Genomic DNA, 18,467 nt, shown 5'->3' on the forward strand with positions numbered 1-18,467 from the left:
GGTGAAGCATTCCTGTGATTTCTAGGAGACACACTCTCTCAGAACCATAGACTCTTGGTTCTCCGGCTTTTACAATCTTTCCATCCCCTTTTCTAAGCTGTACCCTGAACCTTTGGTGCAGCACTTGTGTTGTAGATGTATCCATTAGTGCTGGGCACCTCATGATCAATTGTTCTCTACATTTTGACCAGTTGTGTTTTCCTATAATGATCTCTGTTGCAAAGAGAAGCTTCTTTCATGAGGGATGAAAGCTACAATTATCTGTGGGTCTAAGGATAAGTATTTAGAATGTATTTTGGAATGTGCTGGTTTAATAAAGTGATAGTAGTAGGTTCTCCTCTTAGACCTGTGACCTCACTAGCCCCAGGTAATTGGCTAGGTTTCTAGTACCAGGCATGATTTCCCCGCTGAGTAAGCCTGCAGTCTAATTAGACAGCTGTTGGTTACTGCTACGATATGAGGGCCACTATTGCTCCCTGAGGGTTACTTTGCCATGCTGGTCACTGTTAGCTCATGGGCTTCACAGCAAGATAAGACTACCGGTTGCTTCCCTTCCTTGGTGCTTGCATAGCATGAGGTACAACCTTCTGAGAGTACAGAGTGGCTTTCTCCATATACACTCAGCAATTAACACGGGAAGAACATAGGTAGGACACACTGGAGAACCTCTGTGCATACTTACCGTATAAATCTACCCCCTTCTCCATAAATTACTGAGAGAAGGGCCACAGAATTTCTACCACCAATAACCAGATATTGGACAAATGTGATAACTAAAGAGAACCAGAGACTGATGCCAACAGGTAAAACCTTTTGCTCCATGTGACAGTATAGAAATCCTGCAATGTGTTATCTTTTGGGAACTTCAGTGCTATGAGGCTGTCCAGTGTTCAGGGAATGCCTCAGCTTCACACGTACATACAAACTTCACTGATATCGGCCCACTGTTGGATGAAGCCAATCTGACGCCCGAATCTGGCTCACAGCTATGACTTTGTAACCTCCATGTATTAGTTGCCAGTTGGCATTTCCCTGCTGCGTTGTAACTATCCTGAAGGCGTAGTGAGAGAAACACAGAACAGGTGGAGACGGAGCTATGGTGTAATGAGAAAAAAGGGCTTTAAAAGAGCTGTGGTGGGGGGGGAGTGTATTTCAGAGATCCCATCAAGATCAAGGAATTTGAAGTAAGAGAAGTCTATTAGATTGAGCAAATTATATTGTGCCATTCTGTGGGCTAAGTGTCCTTTAGCAAACAATTATTGTGAGAAACACTCACACATCCAGTTAAGCAAAACAAAATAAATTTCTTTACAACATTTATAGTTATCTTTAATATTCCATTAAAGTACAAATATCGGGGGGGGCGAATATTTACTGTGTTCAAGTTTCTGTGATCAAGATGTCTGTATGTCTTGCCATACCTTCTAGATCTAAGATTTTGAGAAAAATATACTGGAAAAGTTGGATAAAGGACTAAATGGGCCATTCAGAATCTATAAAAGTATTATAATAGGTATAGATCATAGAGCAATGATTGTGGGCACAGTAAGCCTGAGGGCAGCTTGGCAAGAAAAGAAAGTAGGCAACCTGTTAGTAACTGAGAACTGTCTGTTCATCTTTTTAAACAAAACATTTTGGCCTCATTTCTCTTCTAAGAACAAACAGATACCAAGTGTCAAGGGTTGCACCCTCTAAAGGATTGGAACTCTTTGCTTTAAGGCTCTCTGTTACCAGGCTGTCTAGCCTTTCTCACTGCACAGTTAGCACTCCACACACACTCCTCCATGTATACCCTGCTCTATTTGCTATTGACAAGACAGAGTCTGCATTTTCCAGCCTCATCGCTTGGGTTCTATCCTGAACTACCTTCCCCACTTAACTGCAGTTAGAGTCACAACTGCTTCTTAAGGCTCAGGCCAAACACTGCTTTCCCTGTGGAGCCTTTCTTAGTCCTCACAAGAATGTGCTTGTGACATTCTGGACCATTTAGTCCTGAAGAGTTTGTGTGGGACTTACTGAGGTGTAGATTGCCTGTATGGTTTGATATGTATGACAGGGTGACAACAGAGATTGCTCTCCTTCTTTAATAACATCAGTGTCTAGGAAAAGACAGGCATTGAGAAGAAAGTCATGGCCTGAGAGCTGCATTTGCCCAGACAGGGTTAGGATGACATTGTCCAGCCACCATGAAGCATAGTAATAACTACATCATGCTGAATAATGTAGACTGTGCTCTCTCCTCCTTGAGGAGGAGTGCATGCTGTCCTACAGAGTTACCCAATAGTAATGGGTGCTGTTTCTTAACACTAAGTCAGGTATGCTACATGAGTTTCCTTAGTGAATCCCACAGTACTATTGGGTACTATTGGCCCCACTTTACAGAGGAGGAACCTGACTCAAAACCTTCAAGTCCCTTACTCATGCTCATGACCAACTCTCTGGCCAGTCAAGGCAGAACCAGGTATTCATCCCTCCCCTATACCTCACCTCAGAATCTGGATATAATCCCAACACACCATTTTCTTGGACACAGTTGTGTGTGGAAGTTTAATGACAGAAAGTAAAGCTAAGAATTGTCACTCTGACTGTAAATGGCAAGGATGTATCAGCATGCAGAAAAAAGCAAAGTATGAATCTAGGTTAGCCCAGTTTGAATGCTGGGGTTGGGTGGGATGTTGAGATTGTTCCAGGGTTTTATAAGAACCTAATACAGGGGCTTTTTAAGAACCATAGTTAAGGTAAAATTTGGAGTGTACAGCATCATGAGGGCACCTCCATTGCCACTCTGCCACAAGCTCATTGTAGGTCTGTGATCTCTGTGAGATGAAAAACTCTTTGATTTGCCTAGACCTGACACAGAAACTGTGAATAAACCAAAGCAAGATGTTCAGGGTGTCATGATGAATTCGTTGTCAAGTAGTATCCCTTCCTTCCTCCTTTACAAAGCCAAAGACGCACCTTGGTGTGACATTTCTTCCATGTGTTCACATATTGTCTGAAAGACTCCACCTCACACAACCCAACACCTCCTTGCAGTATTGTTGAACTCCATAATAGCCAGAACTCTTCTTCAGCGAAATGTGGAAACACTGCAGTGCAAGCAGTATGTTTTACCCTCTGCATTTGCCCATGTTTTCCTCCACAGTGAATCACACTGCACAATGTCTATGTTCATGACTGCATTAGTCATTCCATCCTATCGGAAGAAGACAAGGCTGACAACATATTCTGCTCAGATCATTCTTGGTGAATACAAGTGATCAAAGAAGAAGGTCAGAGAAAATGACAGAGCAGAAATACTGGGCAGGGGCCTGGAGAGATGGCTCAGTGGTTAAGAGCACTGTCTGTGCCTCCAAAGGACCCGGGTTCAATTCCAAGCACCCACATGGCAGCTCACAACTGTCTGTAACCCCAGTTCCAAGCATCTGACACCTCACACCAATGCAAATAAAATAAAGTTCAATAAATCATTTTTTAAAAAGATGTTAAAAAAATAAAGAAATACTGGGCAGGGGTTAACTCTCTGAATGTGAGAGAAGAGGGTAGAGGAAGAGAGTAAAAATGTCAAAGACTTCGATGCTACCTGATAGACTGGAAGAGTATGCCCATGAGGGAAATCTTCCTCATGACCCTCTCTCATCTCTGCTTTACTTTCTTCATGAAGCAAGAATTCCCTGCGGAGGTCAGATTGAATCATGGAGAAAGGCAGGCAGACACAGTCAGTCATGCAAGAGAGCCCAAACGGATGAGAGAAGGGTTTGTCCTTGCGGCTCTACAGAACATTGTTCTCCTGTGGAGGAGGAGAAATTTGAGCTGAATGTATTTTTGGTTGGTGCAACTTTAAGTGCTCTGCTTGATGGCAGAGTTGTTTGAATGGCCTGTTTCATAACTGCACGGAGCTTCTCCAAATAGATGGTGTCTGTAGAATGTTCAGGTTAATGCATTCGTGCAGAGCTCAAAGGTGTTTGTGCGTAGACCGACTGAGCCTTCTTTCTTAATAAGTCATCTTGGCATTTTGTCAACAAGCTAATTTGCTTTTCTAAGAAACCAGATGAATACTTCCTGTACTTTGTGCTATTCACAGATCTACAGTGCAGTGAGAAGAGAAGAAACAGAAGATACAGTTGGATCTCTTCTCCATTGCTCCACACATCTCCCAAGCTCTGAGGCAGCCCATGGAACGATTAGAGCTGGCCTGTGCTTAAAGCAATGTGGACGAGACCCCAAATGTGAGTACCGTGCCACCCTCCAAAGGACATCCATAGCCCAGTATATCACCGGTTCTCTCCTCGAGGCAACCACATCTTCAGGAGCAAGAAGCAGCCTTCTCAGTACCTTCGGAGGATCCACTGGACGAATAATGCTGAAAGGTAATGTCTAGAATTTCATTCTTAACTTTTCATATTTGCCATTAGAGAAAGTCTTAACCATTCAATATGTATCTGCTGGTAAAAAATTGAGTCCACATGTCAGAAACTCTAAGAACACAAATCAAAAGCTGTTTTGAGTAAACAGAAAAATTAAGTCTCTTAAGACTTAAACAGATAACAATCATTAATGTTTTAAAGTTCATTTTTTCTTTTTTGTTTGTTGGTGTGTGTGTGTGTGTGTGTGACAAGGTTTCTCTGTGTAACATTAGCTGTCCTGGACTTGCTTTGTAGACCAGGCTGTCCTTGAATTCACAAAGATCCACCTGCCTCTGCCTCCTGAATGCTGGGATTAAAGGTGTGCTCCACCACATCTGGCTTAAAGTTCATTTTTCAAAAATAGTAAATGGCTAAAATTCTATCTTTAATTCTTTTAGATTTGTTTCTTTATTTTGCATGTGGCGGTGGGTAGATGATTGCACATATGTTACAGTTGTGCATCTGGAGGTCATAAAAGAGAGAACTTGTAGGACATTGGTTCTACCCTTCCACCATATGGGTGCCAGAGATTGGACTCAGGTCTTTGGGCTTGATGGCAAACATCTTTACCCACTAAGCCATCTTGCTGATCTTTAAATCTTAAACAAAACAAAACCCCACAATTATGCAGGTGGGCAGTTTCTGCTAGCAAAAATCCATGAAAGATGTTAATTATTCTGATAAGATGCTAGTAAGTAAATATGATTGCATTGAAATTCAGCACTGCTTAGGAACAGAGCAAAACCTAAATAAATATTCTTCACATATAGAATGAATAGGTTTCTGCTGACAATCCCATTGTAAAGGCCAAGAAAAGCAGGGATAGCACAGAGAAATGAAAGCCAGTGGAAAATAGGGACCCTGTGATCTCCCATGATACGTAGACACATACATAGTCACAAACGGCCGTGCACTAGAGAACCTCAGAGACTTGCTCACTACACAGCTGTCACAAACTGCTTGGCAGCCTTCCCTGGCAGGAAGCTACCAGCTAGACAGGGACCATGCAAGGTTGTGTTCCACTGCCCTGGGGGCTGCCAAGGGCTGCATCTGACATCCAGCTGCTCAGTCAGAGAGTAAACACTGTCCCTCTACAGTGAGCCCTCAGACCAGGGCTAGCCAGGCAGTGACCTTGCTCCTCCATCATCAGCCTCTCTTGTTCTGTCCTCGAATTCACCCTTGGCAGGCCTGAGAGGAATGCCACTTCTTCCTGATAGTCCATAAGGAGTGCCATATTGGATGGTTTTCTGCTATTGCCTTAGCATGTGGGGATTGGCTTCAAATGAGGAAGAGAAGGGAAACACACAGCGTGGGAGTACTAATCTGAAACAATAACATGGAGAAAGTTGGTTCTGGCTATAGACCCCACCTTTGTGGCACATTAACTGTCTACACAGTAAGGAACCCCCACCACCAGCAGCACCACCCCAGGACTGAAAGTGTCTCTGCTCTGATGTGCCTCCCCTGCCCCCAGACACTAGCAGGACAACATTTTCTGTGCTGTTCTTCCCAAGACATTGAGCTGAGATTAGCATGTGGAACTGGCATGGTTTCAGTGCATGCGACTGCATGGCAGGCCCTCATGAGAGTTCACCAACCCACGCTTACCACATATCCATGCTGTACTCCATAGACTGAAGGTGTTATGGAAGATCCAGCTGTGGTGCTGCCAGTCAGCTTCTTTGCTCTGTATGTACAAGGTGGCAAGACTGGCATGCATGAAATAATTAAAGAATAATATGTAATTGTGGCAAGGTAAGTATCATAAGGACTGTCCCAGTGCTCAAGGGGTGGAGGTGGAGTTATATCTGACAAATGACTGAGCATGAAATAAAAGCAAAGCAAAGTCAATACACGCGACCCTCTTCTTCCAGAAAGCTAAGGTCGCAACTGAGACAGGAGTGCTAACAGTGTCCCACAAACCTGTGAGAGTAAAGACCCTGGCCAGTGCACCTGCTGCTGTGAGGCATCCTAACTTGATCTTGATTGCTGTTGTGCTTCCTTGTTGGGAATAGCGCCTCACCTCACTTCCCCCTGGAGCCACACTAGACCATCAGCTAATGTGAGAGCTTTCAACTGGTGTCTTAAGCTTGAGCTAGAATTTAATTTTCTGTGTGTGGCTTCTTAATGGTTTCTAGTAACCATCAAATTAGTTCCTGCTAAATAACACCATTAGCTGGTTGATTTTTTGCTCTGGGCTTGCTTCTGTTGTTTCTAGCTTGTTATCTTGGAGGCTGATTTCAATGCCAGTGCTCTCTTGCATGGGGTTTGCAAAGTTTCAAAATGCCTCAGTTAAATATATTTCTTCAATATGCAGTGGGAAATGTGCAACAAAACACCCCGACCAAATGGGTTTCTCAACACACACAGACACACACAAAGCAAAGGAAAACCTGCATTAACTAGCTCAAATATGCCATTCTGTGGTATATTTCGAAAACATTATTTTGTAAACAGCAAATGCATGCGACTTTTGTCAATTAAATTTCCAAAGTATGGTGAGTTCCAGAACAGTCATAGTGAGACCCTGTCTTAAAAATTGTATTTAGTTTAATTTAAAAATTACTTTTTAAAGAAGAAAACACAAACAACTGAGACTTACAAGGCACAGGATAGTCAGAATCTGTAGAATTTTCATGTTGGGTAGCAGGTCTTGAACCACCAGGGAACCTAGAAAAAGAGGCTGAGTGCTCTGCTTCGGTTGGCCACTTCTTTCATTGTTCACTATGTGTTCTGTGGCATAGATTTGGTTGGTAGCTTTCAGGTTTGAATTGCTAATGAAAGGTTGACCTATAAGGATACAGGTATAATGGCACTTAGGAGGCTGACTCACAAGGATAATCAGTTTGAGACCAACCTCAGCTCCATACACAATTGTGTCTAAAGAAAACCAAGAAAGCAGAAGAAACTTGTAAAGAATACACAACACATATTCAGTCTTCAGCTCTCAAGTAGACTGTGTTCTGGAAGTTTACTTCTCAGGAGCTATGTGGACCCTTAGACACTCTGTCGGAGAAGTGGCACTAAATGTGGTTTGGTTCCTAGACTTTAGTTCTCAGAATCTTGTCAACCTGCGCACAAACGGAAATCTACACACTCTACTGCGGGCTGCTGAAAGTTGTTCTTCAGCAGGGTGTGGGGTGGGAAACATTAGAAGTGGGTTAAATGGCATTTCCTGTCAAGAAGAAATTATTTCCATTGGAGATGAGTAACAAGTTAAGACTTCTACTGGACTTTGAGAAGAGTTCTCATCCAGTTTCTGAGATGATACATGGTGGCAGCTCTAGTTCTTGATGATGGTCACTTGCACTTTGATGCTCCTACCTGGATGGAAGAACCAGAACATTCCAGAGTTACTTTTTAAAAAATGGAACAAAGTGGGAGAGATGGAAAAGCACAGGAGCATTTCCCCAGAGAGAAAAGGGAAAGAAGAGGGTCAAAGGATGACCTCTCCAAGGGGGAGTTCATGTTTGAAGCCTGTGAAAATGAACTGGGGGAGGTAGAAACAAAGGAGGAGGCAGAAAATTCCACTTGTACAAGGCACATGGTCTCTTCTCAGTGGTGGAGGCAGAAAGTGGAATGGCAGTTATAGCTGAGGCAATGGGGAATGTGGAGTTAGTTGGCACAGTTTCAGTTTTCCAAGAGGACAGTTCTGGAGATGGGCAGGGAATGTACTTAATGCTTATGAACCCCCATTCAGAAATGTTAGGGAAGAAGCTGTAAGTTTTTGCCTATTTTACCACAGTTAATGAGAGAAACTGAAGTGGGGATGGGGAAGAAGGGCTCAGCCATGCCGGTCTTCCTTCCTAGGCCTACATGAGTTTACAAAGATCTGAGGAATTCGCCTTCTGGTAGTGGCTTTGGGTACAAATGGGGATTGCAGCAACTTGCTGGAAAAAATAAGGGAAGAGGCTGTCCAGCAGCTTATCACCATGCCCAAGCCAGGGCTCTGGCAACCTTGTGTCTTTGCCATTGTGTGTAGGATGGTCTGAAGATGGAGACAGCCAATAATCCAGAGAGTGAGCAGAGTTTATTTTTGTTTGTTTGTTTGTTTGTTTTGGTTTTGGTTTTTTCTGTTTGTTTGTTTGTTTTGTCCTTAGGATAATTGTAAATGGTCTATTAAGTTGAAAGTTTCCCAGATTCCAAGATATTAATGATTTTTTGTTTATTCATTTTTGCGTGTACCTGTGTATCTATGTATGAATTTATACTTACGTGTGTACAGGTGCGCTTGCCTGTGTGCATTTGCAGAGGCCAAAAGAAAACATCTGATGTCCTCTTCTGTCACCCTCCACTTATTTCATTGAGGCAGAGTCTTTCCCTAAACCTGGGTCCTTCATGTTTTGGAAAGGCTGAAAACCAGAAAGTCCCAGCAACACTCTTATCTCCATACCACTACAGAGCCTCTGTGATGGCAGTATTGATGCCCAGATTGTTACATGGGTAGCTGGGATCTGAACTCCGGTCCTCATGATTTCACGACATGGTAGTTTGTTTTAGTGTCAACTTGCTATGTGCCTAGAGTCAGCTGTGAAGAGTAAGCCTCAAAAAAGGGTATTTTCTTGACTGTCATTTGATATGGAAGGGCTCACTCCACTGTGGAGGCTGTCACCCTGGGAATATGGTCCTGGGTTGTATAAGGAAGCCAGCTGAGCAAGCCACAGGGAGCAAGCAAGTAAGCAACATTCCTTCACAGTCCCTGCTTTAGTTCCTGACTCCAGAACGTGGCTCCTGCCTTGGCTTCCCTCAATGATATGATATATGTGTGATCTGGAAGAGTAAGTGAAATCAATCCTTTCCTCTGCAGGTTGCTCGTGAACACGGTGCTTATCACAGTAACAGAAAGCAAAGTAATTTTCAGGATAATTGCTGTCAATTGTCAGACGGTCTCTCCATCTCAAGAGACATGTTCTGATATAAAGCGTTAATCAGCAGGATATGCCCTTAATTGTAAGAGTGTGCTGTTTCCAGATGGACAGGTGGAGAGCCTCTGCTCTTGATGAAGCGATTTCTACTAGTTGATCTCTCTCACTTACTGTCTCTTCTGTTACTCCCCTCCCCCTACTAGCCTCATTAGACTGCCAAGGTCAACACTGTGGTAATGGCGGTCAAAAGAATCGCCGCCTTAATAGACTCACAAAGTATCCAAGTGCAGTGGCATCTGCGGGTACACACCTGCACTCAGCCTGTGAGAGGCCCAGGCAGAAGGATGCCAAGTTTGAAGCTAGCCTGGGTAGTATTAAAAGATCTGTCTCTCCCAAAGCAAAGCATGAGAACAATGATAAATCCCCACAAGATACAGTAAAAATGGAGAGAAAAGGGTGAGGTAATCCATAGAAATATGAGGTGCTGAAAGAGAACAATAAAATAAAGATGTGGTGATTAGAATTTTTCAAATAGAGCAATTGGGTGTCCTCACATGTGTATGTGTCATCAGCTGATAGAACAGACAGTGCCACAGGCACACTTTTCCCTCTAACATTATTAAGTAAAGTTTGTAAATGACAAGATTAAACATCACACTTTACCAGTATAAAGTGTAGTGACTGACATTTAAAGTATGCAACAGGAAAGAAAAATGCCACTGTTTGTTTTTAATAATTTTACATTTGCCTGTACATCTGTGCATAGCTATTCAAGCTACTGGTCATTCATAGACTATAGCTAGAAGAGTGATATAAGAACAAAGAGTGTCTCATAGAGTCAATCTTCTTATTTGAAATTAGAAGGTATTTTGCTTCTGATAGAAAAGTCTGACACATTTTCAAATTATATATTTTTCTTTTACTGCAATAACTATATGCTATCAGTTTCTTTCTCAGGAGTTAATAGCTTTGAATACTAAAACCAGAAATCATCGTAGGAAAACATACACCTTTGGAGTGCATAACTATATCTCATAAATAGCTTTGTTTATAATGGCTGTCTCACTGGACTTCCTCCTAATCAAAACAGTTAGCCCTTGCATGCCTACCAGGCTGAGAAGGTATGCACATAGCTTCAAATCCAGGGTTTCTGTTTGTTTAAAGAAACGTCCTGACTTATTAGTTTTGCTACCTTGAAATTATTTGGTGGATAAAAATATACCTTAATGTGATGCTGAGTATATTTCTGTAGCAGTTAATTAATTAAGAATTATTCATTAGTCGCCTGCTGTGGCCTAGAGTTATGTCAACTATGGGTAGAATGCAGATACATGTAGAAATCTGCAGCTTGTAGAACCGTGTTTCTCATTCCAGAGAAGACGTAATGCTTGGTCTCAGGCCAGCTGAAATAGCCCTTACTACCTAAAGTGAGAAATCGCTGGCCTGCTCAACTGAAATGGGGCTAAATGTCACAGTATCAGGAAGTTTGACTGGCACATGACAAAATGCCTCTGGGGCCCCAGGTAGTCAGGTGCTGTTGCAAAAACAGAATCCATACACAGGGTAACCTCAGCATCTGGTCAGCCAGCTTTGATCCAGAGTGAGTGTGCCATCAGATGTGACCCCTAATTTGATTGGTAGCTGTATCTTAGTCAACTCTTACTTGTCTTCATTTTGCCCCCAGAAATTACTTTATGGAAAGAAAACATTCTGTCCTATATCTCAGTGGAAGTGTTGCCACGGGGTGAGGAAAGGATGGGAGGCAGTATACCAGATAACTGAGGGTCCTTTGAGTTCTAATCAGTGAATCCAGGAAGGTGATTGGCACAAAGTCTAGTGCCTAAGAAGCACTCAGGGCTTCAAATTAAAATGTCAAATGTTGGTTACATATTCCAGAAATTCATCTGCCAGAGATATCTGAAATGCACACCAAGATCTAATTTAATAGTGACTAGTTTCCAAGGTATTCTAAACCCCAAACCTTGCTAAATATTGAAAGTGAAAACTATTCTAAAAGATGACTTTTCAGGGTTGCTAATTAAATGTTTAATTTTTAAAAAAAGCAGAGTAAGGGAGAGGCAAATCTAATCAGAAAAAGAACACAGCAACTGGATTGCGCCAGGGGAATCAAATACTGCTTCTGAACTCAGAGCTAAAGAAAGAACTTAAGAACTGTGTTTGAAGCTGAAAAGACTAACAATAGATAAACAAAACGAGAAATGCAACTTAAAATAATTGGGAGAATGGGTCAAAGCTCCCATCAGCATGGTTATGGCCAAGAAAGGCTGTTCGTGCATCATCTATCTTGATGTACTGTCTCCATGAGCACACACTGCACTTAGAATTTTGAAAAGAGGCCAGTGTGAAGGCTTTGATGAGGTCAGGCCCCTCACTGCCTGTTGTTAGTGGCTGTAATGAAAACCATTTGGGTTCCACCTCGAAATGAAATCAGAAGAGAGGAGACATGGAGGCTTTGTTGAAGTGAGGTGATGAAAGGTACCCACACATGAATGAGTGCTACTTTAGGCTCTCTTGGTTCTGTTAGGAAAATTAGTCTCTGACTTGTGCTGTTGTTGAGGTGGAGTTGGATGTGAGCATCACTCTGTCCTGGGTTTGAGTCTTGACATCAATGCTCCCATTTAAAACAGCTTTACTCTTCCGAACTTCAATTTCTGCATCGGTAAAATGAAAATCAGACTAACAACTGGGTAGGATAGGTATACAAGGAATCTAGTACCTTATAAGTCTTCAATCAGCCTTGAGGATGGTGGTGGTGATGGTGCTCCCACTCTTTTTTAAGGAATCCCACCTGCCAGCCCTCTGCTACATTTACCAGCTCTCCAATAAACACAGTCATAGTGTGGGTTTTCCTGGCTATGGGCCCTTGCACTAGCAACTTAAGGGAATACCTAAGATTAAGTTACCTGTGGCTTCTGGCAGCCATTTGTAACTTCCTTAGATTTTCCTTAGTTTTCATGCAATTCATGCATTTCATTCATTCAGGCATTTACTTCACAATATTTACTGAGCATCTTCTCTGTGCCAAAACTATAGCAGTAAACAAGAAGCAGCCTTTACTTTCTAGGACTACACTGCCAGTAGAGACGGACAAATGACAAATAAGAGTGCAGCTTTAGCATGGCTAAGGGATGTATTTGAAATAAGTATAGCACCTAGAGGCACAGAGAAAAGTACATGCATGAACTGTCTTGAGTGGAGTGTGGAGATTCTAAAACTACTTAAGAGTCTAAAGAAATGTGAATGGGGTTTAACAAGGGGCAGAGAGGAGGGGGAAGGCACCATCCTACTTACATTAGAGAACTCTTTTTGTTTCTACCTAACTCTCTTCTGCCTCTCTCTGTCCTCACAACAGTAGAAAGTGTGCTACACGTTCACTGTTGCTGGCTTTGGGAGCGGTACTGGCTAGTTTTTATGTCCGCTTGACACAGGCTAGAGCCCTTTGAGAAGAGGGGACCTCAGTTGAGGTGCCCCATAAACAGATTGTCCTGTGCATAATTATGCCTGTGGTTTGTTTTCTTGATTGCTGATCAATATGGAAGAGTCTATCCCACAGCGAGTAGTGCCACTCACGTGCGGATGGTCCTGGATGGTATGAGAAAGCAGGCTGAGCAAGCTGTGAGGAAAAAGCCAGTAAACAGCATCCCTCCAGACCCTCTGCATTCCTTCCTTCTTCCAGGTCCTGCCTTGAGTACCTGCCCTGACATCCCTGAGTGATAGAGTGTGGCCCGAGAGTTGGAAGGTGAAATAAACCCTTTCTTCCCTGAGTTGCTGTGGTCATGGTGTTTCTGGCTACCCAGTGCCACTGTTCTCCCTTAGCTTGGCAGGCAGGCGCTAACCCACATATGAAACACATCAGCCTCCCCGACTTACTCCTGCCACACCTCATTTTCATACCTGCCTGGCCCTGCAGGCACCCACATTTGTGAGTCTTATATTACATTCTGGTTGTCTCTTATGCTGTGGGGTGTTTCAGTTCAATGATTCAGGAAGGAAGCTAGACCAGGAGTTGGAGCAAAGAGGAGACAACGTCTTGACCCAGGCTTGCACGTTCAGGCTCCCTGAAGAGCCAGGAGGTAGAGCAGGTGGAGAAGTGGGAGAGATGTGAGGGGGAAGTGTGTATATAGCCTGGGAGATGAAAAGGAAGTGGTCCAGTGTCACAGGGAGAGGGAAGAGTCATTTGACTGATGTGCCTACAAGTCAGAGAGCGAGGTAAAAGCTTGGTGGTAATGCTTTAGAGAGCCTAGGCAGGGTCTTAGCAAGTTGGATTTTAGGAAAGTCCTACCAACAGTGAGTGGCCTGTGGCCCAGAGCCTGAAAGGTAACCCCTGTGTGGAGAAGAGTGGCAGCTGCAAGCTCAGGTAATGCAGATTACTTCTGCATTAGGAATTGGTGTGCTCAAAATGAAGATCCAAGAGTCAGTAAGAGCCCTTGTTAGTTTGGGTTGCCATGAAGTAGTGATTGCAGAAAAAGGACTAGTTTAGAAAATTCAACATCACCTGAGGAAAAAATGAAATGTAATGAAAAATGTAGTTAAATACAGTTGGTTAAGAATGGGGCATTTTTACTACAACATGGTACTGTTTTTTTGTTGTTGTTTTGCTTTTTTTTTTTTTTTTTAAATCTCTATGTCTGTGTCAAGGAATAGCATCTACCCTGAGTACAGCTATCTGAGTGCTTCTAGCATATCTGTATCTGGCTCAGCAAAGCAGCTGGGAGCAAAGCCTCCTTGGGACTGACATAAAGCATAGATCTTGCCCAAATGTGGAAAACCTTTAGGGACGCTGAAACCATTAGGGATCCGTAACCCTGACTTGAACCAAGCAGAATAAACAAACCCCTGCCCAAACTGGAACTTGCCGGATGCCTTGCAGAGCTATCCAAGGAGAAAGGCTGGAGCCTCCAGGGTCTTTGAGTGGGTTAACATCTTGTTTCAGCCACTCAGCTTGAGTCTGATGAGAATGTGTGTGTTTCACTCTGTCCTTTGAAATGTTGTAATATCTCAGTTGCCAACCCACCAATGGTTGGAGCTCTGAACCAATAACATACACTTTTATTTTTTCCTTCCTGAAAATAGTATGTTAAAACCAAGCTAGACCTATTGGAATTGTGATAGAAATTCTGAGGTTGGAATGGCTCCAGAGAGCATTCACATTTTCCATGGTTGGAGTCTTGGTATATTCCCAACCCCTATTTCTATTTTCAATATCCTTTGTCATTCTTCTAGCTTAATAGTTTAGTTTTCTATATGCATAGTAGAGCAAAACTTTATGGCTGTCTCTCCCTAACAGCTAAGTCATATCATTTTCAGACTCCTTTGAAAAAAGAGAAAAAAAAAGAAAGAAAGAAAAGAAAACTGGCAGGCAGTGTGGAGAGCTATTACATCACTTTAGTGCCCACTGTGGGCTATAGACTATGTTAAGTACTGTTTGGGAACAGTGCAGGGAGCTGGTTAAAAAAATATATATATAATCCCCTGATGTTCACAACCTTCCATAAGGTAGAGATCAGACATTTAAATGGGAAAGCAAGGCACAGAGCAGCTTGGAACTGAGCCCTCAGTGGTTACAGACCCCGAGCTCACAGGAACATGGTTTGAATTAGTCTAGAGCTACATCCAGCCGTTATCTGACTCTGATTTACCTAGGAAATGGGTGTCATATAATGTAGTTATTGGAAACACCTACACATATTTGCTCAGACCTTTCTTAGCTAAGGTTGAAACAGAAGAGAAAGACAGTTTTTTTCAACTCTGGGAACTGATAATTTACTTGACAGAGTAAATTGACTGTATGAACAAGTGACTATATTGTTGGGTGATACACCAAGGCAAAGTTCAGTGGTTAAGAATGTAGGGTTTGGGAGGGGGAGGGAGATGGTAACAAAATACATGTGACCTGAATGCAGAGGAGTGATTATTTGGGAAAGAGGAAGAGGACCAATAAGAGAGGGCAGGGGGTACGAGGCAGTGGAGGAGGGGAATTAATTAAAACAAAGTATAATTAATAGTATAATTAATTAGAACAAAGTATATATTATATGCTTATGTATAATATTAATAAACTTAAATGATCATGTATAAATATATGAGACCCTTTACTTTGTATGCTAACTTTAAAAATAAGTTAAAATTTAAAAGCAAATATTTTTGTTAGTTTTCTTTAAAAAAGAAAAAAAAGCACGTGAACTATAATAAGACTCCCAAATATATTCAGGGCATGATCTGGGAAGATCACTTAATTCCTCTCTTCCTACATTTCATCATCTTAACCTGTAGAATGGGCCAGTGCATATACTCATTCTAGAAAGTACAATGTGATACAATATATAAAGCATATGAATTTATTAGAATATTGTCTCCCAAAGTGAAGATGGAGCAAAGATGACAATCAGAAATAGCAAAAGCAAAGTTCTAATGGTAGGATAAGTCTCAGGAGGGGGGATAGCAGGGTCAGGTTTATGGGGCCCAAGGGGAGGTCTCTGAAGCTGTGTTGAGTGCTAGGTCAAGGCAAACCTCAGGACAGGAATATGAGACAGCAACCCTTCCTGGATCTTACATTCAGGGTTTATGTCTCCCATCCACACCAGGACCTTCCATAATTCTAAGGAGCATCAACATGGGCAGCACCTTTCCTGCCCTGAGTCTCTTCATCTTCCCAGAAAACTTACCTCCTGCTCTAGCTCAGCCCCAAGAAAGCTGGCATTTTTTTCTCTTGTTTTATTTTACTTACACTTTATTCACTTTGTATCCCCCCCATAAACCCCTCTCTCCTCCCCTCCTAATTCTACCTTCCCTCCCCTTTCTCCACGCATGCCCCTCCCCAAGACCACTGATAGGGGAGGTCTTCCTCTCCTTCCTTCTGATCCTAATCTATCAGATCTCATCAGGAGTGGCTGCACTGTCATCTTCTGGCCTGGTAAGGCTGTTCCCCCCTCAGGTGGAGGTGATCAAAGAGCAGGCCAATCAGTTCATGTCAGAGGCAGTCCCTGTTTCCATTACTATGGAACCCACACTGAACTGCCATGGACTACATCTGTGCAGGGGTTCTAGGTTATCTCCATGCATGGTATTTGGTTGGAGTATGAGTCTCTGGAAAGACCCCTGTGTTCAAATTTTTTAGTTCTGTTGCTCTCCTTGTGGAGCTCCTGTCCTCTCCAGATCTTACTATTTCCCACTTCTTTCATAAGATTTCCATGCACTCTGCCCAACATCAGCATCTGCATTGATAGTCTGCAGTGCAGAGCTTTTCAGAGGCCCTCTGTGGCAGGTTCCTAACTTGTTTCCTGTTTTCTTCTTCTTCTGATGTCCATCCTCTTTGCCTTTGGGGATAGGGATTTAGCATTTTAGCCTGAGTTCTCCCGCTTGATTAGTTTCTTTAGGTGTACAGATTTTAGTAGGTTTATCCTATATTATATGTCTATATGAGTGAGTATATACCGGGTGTGTCTTTGTGCTTCTGGGATAGCTCACTCAGGATGATCCTTTCCAGTTCCCACCATTTACCTGCAAATTTCATGATTTCCGTGTTTTTCATTGCTGAGTAATATTAGCAACAAACCAAATAATCCAATTAAAAAATGGGGAACAGAGCTAAGCAGAGAATTCTCAATAGAGGAATATCGAATGGCAGAGAAACACTTAAAGAAATGCTCAGCCTCATTAGCCATCAGGGAAATGCAAATCAAAAAGACCCTGAGATTTCACCTTACACCCATCAGAATGGCCAAGATCAAAAACCCAAGTGACAACACATCCTGGAGAGGTTGTAGAGAAAGGGGAACCCTCCTCCACTGCTGGTGGGAATGTAAACTTGTACAACCACTCTGGAAATCAATCTGGCGCTTTCTCAGACAACTAGGAATAGTGCTTCCTCAACATCCAGTTCTACCATTCCTAGGCATATATCCAAAAGAGGCTCAAGTACACAATAAGGGCATTTGCTCAACCATGTTTGCAGCAGCTTTATTTGTAATAGCTAGAAGCTGGAAACAACCCAGATGCCCCTCAACTGAAGAATGGATACAGAAATTGTGGTACATCTACACAATGGAATATTACTCAGCAATGAAAGCTGGCATTTTTAATGCAGAAATTCCCTTTCCAACGATAAGAGAGAAATGGAAGGGAGAGTGGGAAGAAGGGATAGGTGAAGACAAATGGAGAAGGACAAGGAAAAGGAAGGCAATGACATGCAAATGCACTGAAGCAGACATGTTCTAGAAAGCTCAGAAACCGGAGACCAACTCATCAAAAATTGACTCACAGACCCAGCCTTGCCAGTGGAGTTCATTTGTAAAGCTTCAGCTCTTCTCTTCCCTGCTTTGGTCCATATATATGGTCTTGGAGAGAGTAAGCTATCTGAGAAAAATCTGCTTATATGGCTGTCATGTCCCTTCTAGAACTCATGGAGGGCTCCCTGTCTTTGATCCTTTTGTCTGTGTCTATTCCACTCTACCTTGAGGTCTAACGATAAGCCCAGCATCATCAGTTTGTTGTGAACACTTTACCCACTTTTCTTGACTCAGCTTTTGATCTAAACTATCAAGGGCACAGACTCTTAAACCCAAATCGAACAATATACCTACCATTAATTGACTCGGGCACCATGCTCCATTCGCTGTTCTCAGTACCTTCCAAATTAATGTCAACCCACCTGTAACTGGAAGGAAATGCAGTCCCAGAGCCACCAAGAGTCTCTGACCTCACCTGCGACATTAAGAGTCAGGATCTGCCTTTTGCTTTTTGAGATAGAATCTTGTTTTATGCCACTTCATTGCACAACTGTAATCTTCTCTCCCTTGCCTATGCCACCAATCCCTCTGTCTCAGTTTCGTGATCTGCTTTAAAATATTTCAAATTCCCTCTTCTAGTGAAGTGTTTGGAGTTACTCTGTGATTCCCAGGGTCTATAGTCAACAACTATGAAACACACTCTGAGTGATCAGAATGGAGTTCTATTGTCCAGTAGAGGAAGTAGGGTCTGGTCAGATGAAAAAGATCACATTTTTAGTTTTTGGAGACAGGGTTTCTCTCTGTAGTCTTGGCTGTTCCAGCCTCAAACTTATAGAGATCCACCTGCCTCTGCCTCCCACAGGCTAGGATTAAATGCATGTGCCACCACTGCCTAGCTTTCTGGATTTTTTTTAACTTCTGTAAGTATAGACTAAAAGGAAATCACC

At 42.6% G+C, this 18,467-nt stretch overlaps 1 protein-coding gene across 1 annotated transcript in view; it reads left to right on the forward strand.

Moving 5' to 3' along the window:
- Plce1 (phospholipase C epsilon 1) overlaps positions 1–18,467 on the forward strand; it is a 290,498-nt gene that overhangs the window by 132,203 nt on the left and 139,828 nt on the right. The window contains exon 3 of the mRNA XM_060388995.1: positions 4,085–4,370. Coding sequence (XP_060244978.1) covers positions 4,085–4,370 — 286 coding nt within the window. The remainder of the gene's footprint in view (positions 1–4,084; positions 4,371–18,467) is intronic.

This window comes from Meriones unguiculatus, chromosome 1 (genome assembly GCF_030254825.1).
Source record: "Meriones unguiculatus strain TT.TT164.6M chromosome 1, Bangor_MerUng_6.1, whole genome shotgun sequence".
Classification (NCBI taxonomy): Eukaryota; Metazoa; Chordata; class Mammalia; order Rodentia; family Muridae; genus Meriones; species Meriones unguiculatus.